This window comes from Lontra canadensis, unplaced genomic scaffold (genome assembly GCF_010015895.1).
Source record: "Lontra canadensis isolate GAN:19392208 unplaced genomic scaffold, GSC_riverotter_1.0 scaffold16, whole genome shotgun sequence".
Lineage (NCBI taxonomy): Eukaryota > Metazoa > Chordata > Mammalia > Carnivora > Mustelidae > Lontra > Lontra canadensis.
Window position 1 is genome coordinate 23,095,779 of NW_022631010.1, and position 12,078 is coordinate 23,107,856.

A 12,078-nucleotide genomic window follows, 5' to 3' on the forward strand; every position below is an offset into this window, starting at 1 on the left:
AAAAGGCATCTGCTGCAGGGTCCCTGGATAACCATCAGGGGGCGCTCGGACTTTGTCAAATTAAAACTGTGTCTGCTTTCCATCTGCTCTTAAAACTTGAAATTACTATTTACAAAGATTTGTTGGCATACCTGTGGGGTTTTTTTCTTTCTGAATTATTTCATGCCTTCTATTTTTCAGAAGTATATGTCTCTTCTAAGAAAAATTCTAGCCGAAGATGCAGCTTGAGACATTTTAATACCAATTCTAGCTAGCAGTCAAATCATTAAAATTTGAATTCAGTCTATAGATCACACCTTTTTTTAAAAATCTTTTTTTTTTTTTTAAGATTCTATTTTCTTATTTGACAGAGATCACAAGTAGGCAGAGATGCAGGCAGAGAGAGAGGGGGGAAAGCAGGCTCCCTGCTGAGCAGAGATTTTTTTTCCCCCAGAACCCTGGGATCATGACCTGAGCCGAAGGCAGAGGCTTTAACCCACTGAACCACCCAGGCACCCCTATAGGTCACATCTTCTTACTAGTTATTTTCAGTCTTAAAGTAAGAGCCTAGAACCATAAGGGCACTTCCCAGTAGGAGACCCTCCCAATTGTCCCCACGACCATACACCCTGCCCTCAGCAGGATCCATCCTAAGAGTCTCATTGCCAGACTCTGCTGACATGACCTCAAAGTCACAGTAACTTGGGTAGTTTGTTAACAGGCTGTGGACACATTTTTCCTTTAAAACAATGGTATTGACCATGAGGTTGAAAGTCATTGTGTTACTAATATTGGGATATCCCCCAGGACTGACTGTTTTCCAGATTCCTCTTCCCATGGCCCCAATCAAGTACCACGTGTCCCATCATTGCAGTGCCTCCCAGCCTGTTCCCACACGCCCTTTGCCCACTGGACAGCCTCATGTCATGTCCTCATACAACCTGCTGGGTCATATGTGCCAGCTTCTAGTCTTGCTCTTTTGCTGGAATGTTTCTGCCTCACTCTTTCACCTGGCCAATGCCCAGTAGACTGTCAAGGTTTAACTATTAACCTTCTAAAAGTTTTCTAAGCAGAGGATCTGGTCATACAATATGTCCCTGGTGTGGCGCCATGGCTAGTTCTAGCATCATCTGTAACATAGGGGTGGTAGCCATTTGCAGGTTCCTTGCCCCCACTGTGAGCTCCTCACTGGGGCCTGGGGGGCTTTTCTTGGCCACCAGTGCTCAAAAACCATAGAACTTGCTGAGTGAGTGAACATCTGTATATAGCTCTACTGTTCACTCGGGCATTTGTCTTAGATGTTCTCACCTCTGGGCGGCATCATGTACCCTACCACAGGGAGCGTTCCATAGAGGTCTCTGCACAAGCATGTGGAAGAGGAAAGGCCATGTGCACATGCACGTTTCCCAAGGGAGACTCTTGCAGTCAACTTTGTGTACACTCTGCTCACACACTCTACATTTGGCTTCCAGGAAGCACACTGGGTGTACACATTTTGAGTGGCTTCCTGGGTTCCTTACCTGACTGCCATCCTGTCTGTTGGGGAAAGGATGTCTGGCTCCTGGCCCTGAACTTGACAAGGGCTTGTGGGCTCTTGGCACATGTTGGGGGCTTGGCTGTTGCCCCCTAATTCTGCTGCCATCAATTCTTGGCCCACCCTGAAGATGCCTTTTTTGGCTGATGTCACAGTTCTTATTTTGCTGTCTGTCTCCCCACTGAAGCATGAGAGGCCCAGGCAGAGGTGAAATGTGTCTTGCTTGTGGCTGCAGCCCTAGCACAGAGCTGATGTGTAGTGTCACCTGTATGGGATTTATGAGAGAGTGAATGAGCGAGTGAGCAAACGAATGAACAACCCATTGCAGAGGAGAGGTTTGGCCCATCTGCACGTGCCAGGCCCAGCAGAGGCAGTTGCCTGGTCTCTTCCCCGTCCCACCCATCAGGCTCCTCAGGGAGGAGACTTCATGCATCTTGGGCCTGTTGCCTTTCAGTCTGTCCTCAGACTTTCCCTTTCCTTAGCCACTGTGCCAGAGGACCTGTCACCTCCACTTAGACCCCATGACTGCACATCACTAAACCAAGCATATGCCCTTGTTCACCCAAAAGCTGTAAATGTGTGGCAGGGCCACTCCCTGAGACCTGCTGCTCTCAGGCTGTTGAGCGTGATTGTCTCAAAGTTGACCAGGACACCGCAGGAAAGACCTTACTACCCCCATTTTGCGTACAGAAAACAGATGCTCAGAGAGGTAGGGAATTTGCCCAGGGCCACACAGGCAGCGGAGTTGAGCATGGGGGCTGGGGATGGGGGGTGGGCAGAGGCTCTCTGGCCCCAGAGCTGGCACTGTCTCCCATCAGCAGTCCAACACTGGGATAGGGACCAGTCCCAACGTAGGTTCTCCCCACCCTACTGTGTGACAATTTTTCGCCGGTTCCTGTGGGGAAAGGTCTTTGCAATGCGTGCCTTTGGGAAGTATCCGTGAGCCAGGAGGAGCTCTGCTCCACCTCGTCCCCTCCATCTGCTAGCACTGTGTGTCTTGAGACACATCCCGCTCAGCCTCCCTGGGCCCCACCACCTAGACAGTGAAAGTGCTGGATTGATAATCAAACCATAAATGCTCTGCTATAATTTAATAATAGATTTCCTAGAAACTCATAGGCTTTCCACAGCTCATTTTTACTCTACTTGCTGGTTCAACAAAGCAAAACTTCATGTTTACAATAGACCTTGCCATCTAACTGTGTTGATGTTGACTGTGTTAATCTGATTAAGTAACTATTTCTAGCTATGTTAGCCTTGTACTGCTATAAACTGGACAGTTGGCGCCCATAACTTCAACTCTTTCTTTAATACTCTGTGTATTACCATGGTTGCATACATAGTGCCAGGTGCTGCTCTCAGACTGTAACCTATTAAGACCCTGGCCAACCTTAACGTCTCAAGTTTAGCAAGGATGAACACAAAAGTGACTTTGACTTGAGTTCCCCTAATCTGATTTATCAACGACAGGGGAATTGATAAACAATTACTGAAATTCATCACAAATAAGATAGCTTGCTGGATAGAAAGAGGGAAGCTATGTGATAAGGCCAATATGGCAGAAGGTTAATAATTGAGCATCCCCTTCATGGGTATATGGTGTTTACTGTACCGCTAAGGGGAGAAATTGCCAAACCTACTGGGAAAATCTGCAGCATTTAAAAGTAAAGTCTAAAGTCTAACCATGGGAAATAGTCAAGTCTGCTGTCTTGGATCCCAGGAGTTACCATGAAAACTGCAGGGGAAAGGCAGGCCCTTTGATGGGCTGCAAGTATGGCACACGTCACCCGTGCAACAGGCTTGGTGCACTGTGGCCCCAAGGCAAAGTCCGGGCCTGGCCACCGCCTGGTCCTGTACAGCCAGCAAGCTAAGAGTGGTTTTTATATTTTTAAATGGTTGGGAGGAATCCAAAGAAGAATAATGTTGCATGGCACCTAAAAGTCCTGGGAAATTCAAATTGTAGTGCCTGCCTATAGAGGTTGAATTGTAACAGCCGTGTCTACCAGTTTACACATTGTTCACAACTGTTGTCATTCCACAACCACAGAAACGAGCAGTTGTGACTAAGACCAGACGGCCCACAACGCCCAAGGCATTTCCTCTCTGGCTCATTATAGCAAACCTCTGCTAACCTGGGCATTATAAGATGGAAATGTTACTTGCATTCTCTCAGGGAAGATGAAGCAGTCCGATTCCAAGCATGTGTGACAGGCTATGGTGACCCTATCTCATGGCCTGTAAGACTAACTCTTCCATTTCTTCTGCTTTCCAAACTGAAAATGTTTTGTCTCTAATTTGCTGTAGTAGCTAGACAAATTGGCTATATCTAGTTCCAGGGAATGTTCTCCCACCATGCCAATGGGCCTCATCTGAGCTTTACATGTTAGGTATAGCTCCAAAAGAAGTGTTGACCTCAAGAATTGTGCAATTCAGATCAACTTTGGGGTGTCACACACTTTCTGGCATGTAGAGATGGCTTCCTACAGGGAAAAATAATTTCCCCAAAGATGTGGGGATGGAGTAGGAAACACCTAGAAGCATTTTCCACCTTTCTCAGTAGGTGAACCACACGTGTTTAGTTCTGCAACATATTTCTTTCACATTTCCAATAAGAAACTTAAACCTGATTCTGAAATCCCATAAGCAGAAACCTGCAAATCAAATACTGTGTCAGCACATTTTGGTCAGGTGTCTTTAAGCAGGGCCCTGCTCTTAGTGAGGTTCCTCTTTTCATTCCATACATAATCCCCTAGCACCCACTAAGTGCAAAGCACTGGGTTACCCTGAGCCAAAACAGGTAGGGTCTGTGCCCTCACAGAGCTCATACTCTGGAGGGGGCGTGATCACACATGTGTTAGTTACACAGATGCTTGTGAAATGGCAACTTGGATGAGGACTACTATCGTGTGATGGTGCAGGAGAGGAGCAATGGGGAGGTTGTAGCAGAAGGATCAGAAGTCTGGGGATCAGCCTTGGAGGTACTGTTCAGGATTTAGGGCTTTTGCCAAAAAACAACAGGAAGGCATCAAGGGTCTTTAGCGAGGAAGTAGAGTGATCAGGTTTGTGTTTTGATGAGTTCACTCTTTTTTTTTTTTAAGTATTTTATTTATTTATTTGACAGAGAGAGAGAGATCACAAGTAGGCAGAGAGGCAGGCAGAGAGAGTGGGGGAAGCAGGCTCACTGCTGAGCAGAGAGCCCGATGCGGGTCTCCATCCCAAGACCCAGAGACCATGACCCGAGCTGAAGGCAGAGGCTTAACCCACTGAGCCACCCAGGTGCCTCTGACGAGTTCACTCTTGCTTCCGAGTGGAAAATGGACTGTAGGGGATGCAGTGTTTGTGGCATCACCTTCTAGGGGTGGTTACAAAGTGTAGGCAAAGATGCTGGTGTAGTTGGCTGGGTAGCAGCAGTGCAAAGGGAAGAGCAAGGATTTCACAAAGTACTGGGAGGCCTATTGGCAGGACCTAGGGGCTGATTGGGTGCAGGAGGGCAGAGGAGTGGAAAGGGTTGGGGAGGGAGAGGGTCCAGGTGCTGTTGGCTGAGACAGGAGGGGCCTGGCCTAGCAGGGGAAGTGAACCACACTGGCGAGATCGTGAATTTGGTAATGGATGGGCATGTTGACCACAAGGCACTTTGGAAGCATCCAAGTAGAGCTAGCACATGAGCACTGGCCACACTTCTGGAGCACCGAGAAGTGGTGGGGGCCATAGTGCCCTTGTTCTTTCCAAGGGCTCCCCACTACCACACCCTACCACATCCTCCTCCTCCATCACGGCCTGTGAGGTCCACTCCAGCTTTCAAAGCAGGATCCAGGAGGTGCCCTGCAGGCACCCATCACCTACCCTGTGCTCCAAGTTCTCCCAGCCCTTGGCACTCTTGCCCTCTTCCCCTGCAGCTCTCATTACTTGGACTACACCTGGAAAATTAGCCTCTCTGTACCCCACCAGCATTGTCAAATCCACCTCTGACCCCCCATCTGGACCAGTGTCCATATGAAATGGGAAGTAGGTAAACAGTAGACAACACCCAACCCAGTAGTTGCATTTAGTGTGTGTGTGTGTGTGTGTGTGTGTGTGTGTGTGTGTGTGTGTTGGGGGTGGGGAGGGGGCTAGTACTTCATGTCAGATGGACCCATATGGATGGTGGCCACCTTCCCTGCCACCTCTGTGACTGCTGGTGAGTGCCAGGCCCTCTTTCATGGCCACAGAGCTGGCCCCTCTGTGTAGGGAAATAGTTGCAGGCAGCTGAGGTCATGGCAGATCATGGAACAGACACCAAGTTTAAAGGGAGTGATGGCAGATACTGAACCTAGAAAAATTATACCTGAGTGGAGCTTATTCTACCGAAAAAAAACAAACCAAATCTATAAATTATGGCAGCTCTGGCAAACAGCAGGTTTTTAAGCATAGGTTAACCATAGAGAGGGAGAAGGTGAGTTTACAAGGTTTCCTATATCAGGAGAACTGGGGTCTTAACCCTGAGCAGGGACCATGCACATTGGGGTCTGTCTTTTCTTCATTCTACTCATCTAAAAGCCTGGACGGAATTTGTTTTAATGAAACAGTCTATAAATCTGAATGCCAGTAAATACCTTGGCAGGAGCACATTACTCAGTATTAGATGCCATAGACGCTAACATTTTGTGCGTGGGATACCTAGAAGCCTACACACTGGTGTCCAGAATACTTATATTTCTCAAGTATTTTACTTCTGGCTTGCATCAAAGTACCAAAACTTTGCCCGTTCTTGTTTTTGAGAGGGCTGTCAACAGGAAGTCAGTGCTCTGCCTCACTGCCTGTGGGCTCCTTGTCCAGTGCTACAAGCAGTGCCCACAGGAGCAGTCTGACCCGGTCTCTGCAGAACCAGCAGGGAACACACTCAGGGACCCTATGATGCTGTCACAACAGCGACCCACCCACGATGGCAAATATCTCTGGCCACCATAGTACTGACATTTTCTTCTTGCTCTTAAGACTTGGAGAATATGGGGTCCTGGGATCAAGCCCGACATTAGGCTCCCTGCTCAGCAAGGAGCCTGCTTCTCCTTCTCCCTCTGCCGCTCCCCCTGCTCATTCTCTCTCTTTCTCTCTGTATCTGTTTGTCTCCAACAAATAAACAAAATCTTGAAAACAAAACAAAACAAAACAAAAAACGTGGGGAGCACGCATAAAATGCCCGGCCTTTCAGTGCCTCACACGGACTTCACTCATGTGCTCATTGCAAAAAATATCAGTCTGATAGGACTATTTTTTCAGGACTGAGGCTATTTCTTTATTTTTCAGGCACAAAAAAGAAAAGAAACTACCTACCACTTTAGAGTCTAAAGGTAAGAGAATTCATTTTGTGTTTTACTAAGAGTTGTTGGGCACCTTTTATCTGTTTCGTGAACCCTCACGTAAGGGTTATGAAGGTGCCTGTGATCACAGGGGCCCCTCGCAGCCCTCCCCAGGGTGGCATAGTCTCTAAGGGGATCGGAGGGTCTGCTCGAGGCACAGTTCTTCAGTGACAGGGCTGGGACCTGACCACACATGGGGGTGCCACTGGGCCACAGTGGCTTAGCGTTCTCATTCACAAGTATGAATTTGCAGGGTATCCCGGCCTCCACATGCAACTGATTGCCAACATTGGTATATTCTACCTGTGAAATATTTTTTGCCTCTGTCCCCAACCTCACAGCTAATGCCCCACAAGTACCCACTGCTCATGATAGGACAGGGCTCCTTAACTGGTTTCCTCACATCCAGCCCCTCACCAAGTCCTGAATGCCTTCCACCTGGCCACCAGCATCTAAAACTTCACTCAGCCTTCTTACCTTCCTAGTTAAAAATTGCTAGTGCCCCCCACTAGGTGCAGGATAGAGTCTCTAACTTTATCCCTTTGTGGTCTGGCCCTTCCTTACTTTCCAGCTGTGTTCCTTCCAAGGTCTTGTCCTCTTCGGGTCAGGTCACAACCAGCTTTTTCCAAATATAAGGCAAACCTTGGAGGTATTGCAGATTTGGTTCTAGACCACTGTAATAAAGCCAAATAAAAATTTTGGTCTCCCAGTGCCTATAAAATTGTATTTACACTACACTATAGTTTCTTGAGTGTACAACAGCATTATGTCTACAAAAATGTTAATCAGCATTAATTTAAAATACTTTAAAAATAATTAAATTTTATTGCTAAAATATAATTAAATTTTATTGCTAAAAGATGCTAATCATCATCTGAGCTTCAGCAAGTCATAATCACTGATCACAGGTCCCTCTATGAAGTATAATAATAATAGAAAGGTTTAAAATAATGAGGAAATTACCAAAATGTGACACAGAGACACAAAGTGAACAATTGCTGTTGAAAAATGGCGCCAATAGATTTGCCTGATGTAGGGTTGACACAGACCTTGAATTTGTAAAAAACCCATTCTCTGCGAAGCATAGGAAAATGCAGTGTGCCTGGATACCACACTTATACCTCTGTGCCTTTGCTCATGCGGTTCTTCCCTTTTCCTTAGCACCTTGAGTTCTTATTCAGCTTTGAACCCCCAGCTCACAGGGAGACTCTCCCCCACCTCGCAGGCCAGCACTATGGCATGTCCCCTGTGGAGCTTGGGCTTGCTCTGCTCATGTCAGCTTAGACCCCCTTCCTGGGTGGCCTGTGATCGAGAGCATGGGTCCAACAACCTGGGTGGGACTAGTAGCTTGAGCACCCTGCAATGCTGCGAATGGGACCAGTCTCCACCTGTTTGCTCAGTAGGTGGAGGCATTCCAAGGTTGGAAAAGGGTGAAATGGGACTGGATGTAAGAAGTCCTCACAGAATGGCAGTGAGTACAGCAGAGATATCAGTGGTCATGGAGATGGTCAGTGTAGCAGACTCTGTCCCCCCCACATCCTGTCCGGCCAACTTGGAGATCACAGTGCAGTTCACAGGCACGCTTGTGGCCTTTGGTGGCTGTAGACAGTGCTCATCTGCCTGAGGGCTTTGTCTGGCCGTGGGAGCATGCCCAGCCCCCACAGGGCCGCTCAGAGTGCCAGGGAGTGGATGTCCTACTTGAGAATAAGCCCCAATGAGAAGAGGAAGTTGGTCAGTAAATAACCCCAGCTCCTTACTCTTTGTTGAGACAGTTTGAGAGGAGTTCTGGTTTCTCAGAGGGTGCCCTATAGGACGGGGCCCCCTTGTGCCCTGCCCGCCCCCTCATGAGCACACCCTCTGTTGGCTTCCTTTCTTCCTGCGTCGCTCTTCCGGCCTCTCCCGTGGTTCCCAGGATCACCTCCCAAGTAAACCATGTGCACGCACAGCCTGGTCTCAGCACACACCTCACTGCTCTTCTTCCCCTGTGCCTTCCCTCTCCCCTCTGCTCTTGTGGAGACCAGAGGGGGTCAAAGGGCAGAAGCAGCTGAGCTGAGGCAGTCCCAGACCTGACGAAACACCCAGCTCGCCCTGCTTCCGTGGTAATCCTGGCCTTAAAGCCCCATCCTGCAGCAAGGAGCTGGGCCCAGCTACAACAAAGAGGAAGGAAATATTCTGCAGTGTTTTCCATAGAACACACTGAACGTGCGAACGAGTGCTGTACTGACACGCATTCCAGATGCATCTGTCAGGTTCGTCCCTCCTTGTCCCTAGTAGGTCTTTTGCAGGCCACTGGTCTGGTCTGATTAAACTATTTGGCTGATGAAGTCCAGCTGTTCAGATGGAGAGATACTGTAACTGTCTGGTTTTTTCTTCCAGCCTTCTGGGGTGAGTCTGATGACAGTAACTCAGAAATTGAAGCTGCTTTACGTCCTAGAAACCATAACACATCCGCTGATGATTTTGATGATTTTTATGACTAATAAGCAGTAACAACTGTTGGAAATAAAGTCATTAAACAAACTAAAACCCTGTGTTTGTATGTGATATCCTAAATAAACATGTGTTTTTAAGCTTTCTAATTGTTTGATGGGAAAACTTGGGACCACATTGCTACTGAAGCAAACTTTTGTGCATAAACATAAACTAGCATATTCATTTGAGGTGCTATCAGAAAACAAAGTGATGAATGAAATGCCCATCAAAATTCAAGTTGGGGGAAGCCTGGGTGGCTCTGTTGGTTAGGCGGCTGCCTTCGGCTCAGGTCATGATCCCAGCGTCCTGGGATCAAGTCCCACATCGGGCTCCTTGCTCAGCAGGAAGCCTGCTTCTCCCTGTGCCTCTGCCTGCCACTCTGTCTGCCTGTGCTCGCTCTCTCTGACAAAAAAAAAAAAAAAAAAAAAAAAAAAAATTCAAGTTGGTTTCTTTGTATAAATTGATAAGCTGATGCAAAAATTCATATGGAAATCCAAGGGAACTAGAATAACTAAAACAGTCTTGAAAAAGTACACCAGAATTGGAGTACTCACACTTCCCAATTTTGAAACTTACTTTAAAACTATAGTAATTGAGACAGTGTGGGACTGGCATAGACATATAGATCAATGAAATATCAATTCATATATAATCTAGAATTGATAATCCAGAAATAAATCCTAACATCTATGGTCACTTAATCCTTGACACCAATCCATTTGATGGCAAGAAAATGATCTTTTCCACAAAGTGTGCTGGGACAACTAGATAGCCACCTGCAAAAGAATGAAGTTCACACTCTGTACAAAATTAACTTAAAGTGGAGCAAGGACCTAAATGTAAGAGCTAAACTATAAAACTCGTAGAAGAAAACATAGGTGTGAATCTTTGTGACCTTGCATTAGGCAATGGTTTCTTTGTTATGACATCAAAAGCCCTTAACAGAGAAAAACAGATATATTGGACTTCACCAAAATCAAAACTTTTTTGCTGCAAAGAACACTATTAGGAAGGCGAAAAGAATGGGAGAAATATTTGCAAATCATATACTTAAAAAGAGACTTGTATCCAGAGTATATAAAAAATTTTTATAACTCAATAACAAAAAGAAAACGAAGCCAATTTAAAAATGAGCAAAGGATCTGAATCGACATTGCTCCGAAGAAAATATACAAATGACAAATAAGCGTGTGAAAGGATTCTTGACATCATTAGTCATCAAGGAAATACAAGTCAGAATCACAGGTATCCTCATTCCCATGTGATGGCTAAAATCATAAAGACAGGTCATACAGGTGTTTGTGAGGATATGGAGAAAACCCCTCACACACTGCTGGTGGGGATGGGAGACGGTGCAACAACTTTAGAAAACATTATCAATTCCACAAAAGGACCAAAACGTGGGAAGCAGTTACCCTAGCCCCTGTGAAGCGCAGTGGGATCTCGGGACAGCTGGCACAGCATCCGGAACTTTTCTCTGGGTATTTGTGTAGCTCCCACCTGGAAAATAATAGATGAAATAAGTAAGTTTCCTCCAAACTTCTGACCCAGGAAGTGGAGCCTAATTCTCTCTCCCACCCTCACACCACCTTAACCCAGTGACCATGGTTTAATATTGCCAATGAGAGGTCATCTGCTTGTCACACCACCGCCATGCTGCGGCGAGAAGGACACTTTGCCTGTGTGATGTTCTCTCCAAAAACTTGTAACCAGAGTTTAATCATGAAAAAAAAAAAAAATCAGACAAACTCCAACTGAGAGACATTTCAGTGAAATATCTGGTCTATTCTCAAGACTGTCAAGGTCATGAAAATCAAGAAAAGACAGTGTCACAAACCAGAGGAGACATGATGACAAAATGCAATGTGAGATCCTAGGTTGGATCCTTAAACCAGGGGAAAAAAAAAAAAAAAAGGCACTAATGGGAAATCCAAAGGAAGTTTGGAGTTTAGTTGACAGTAATATACTAGTGTGGGTTTCTTAGTTTCTACAAATGAACCATGGCAACATAAGATCAGGGGGATATAACATTAGAAACCAGAACTTTCTGTATTATCTATATTATCTTTACAACTTTTCTAAACTCTTCTAAATCTAAAATTATTCCATACACAAGAATCCAGCAGTAGGGGCACCTGGGTGGCTCAGTGGGTTAAGCCTCTGCCTTCCGCTCAGGTCATGATCTCAGGGTCCCGGGATTGAGCCCCGCATCAGGCTCTCTGCTCAGCGGGCAGTAAACATAGACAAGTAAGTGATACCCTTCCAGACTGTCACTATGTGTATAAGTGTTTGTTTTTTACATCATCTTAAACATTTCTATTTTTAATTCTAAATCTTTTTTTTTAAGATTTTATTTATTTATTTGACAGACAGAGATCACAAGTAGGCAGAGAGGCAGGCAGAGAGAGAGAGAGGAAGGGAAGCAGGCTCCCTGCTGAGCAGAGAGCCCGATGCGGGGCTTGATCCCAGGACCCCGGGACTGAGCTGAAGGCAGAGGCTTAACCCACTGAGCCACCCAGGTGCCCCTCTAATTCTAAATCTTATCAGAAAATAAAACAACCTTTCAGCCAGGACACTAACTAGGTTATTTGTCAGCAGTGTTAACAGAAAGCAAGAGTCATACATCTAAACACCTTTTACTGGAGATCACATGTCATGTGTACTGATGATGACCCAGAAGAAAGCCTCGGTCTGGTGCTAGTCCACCACTTTTCTAACATTTAATCTTACTTCTGAATAGTAGTAGAGTAGGCCTGG

At 46.2% G+C, this 12,078-nt stretch overlaps 1 protein-coding gene across 3 annotated transcripts in view; it reads left to right on the plus strand.

The window, feature by feature from the left end:
- KIZ (kizuna centrosomal protein) overlaps positions 1-9,375 on the plus strand; it is a 127,510-nt gene extending 118,135 nt beyond the window's left edge. For all 3 annotated transcript variants that reach the window (XM_032859308.1, XM_032859310.1, XM_032859309.1), the window contains 2 exons: positions 6,797-6,840; positions 9,226-9,375. In XM_032859308.1, the coding sequence (XP_032715199.1) occupies positions 6,797-6,840; positions 9,226-9,329 (148 nt within the window). In that variant the 3' untranslated portion in view covers positions 9,330-9,375. The remainder of the gene's footprint in view (positions 1-6,796; positions 6,841-9,225) is intronic.
- The last annotated feature ends 2,703 nt before the right edge of the window (positions 9,376-12,078 follow it).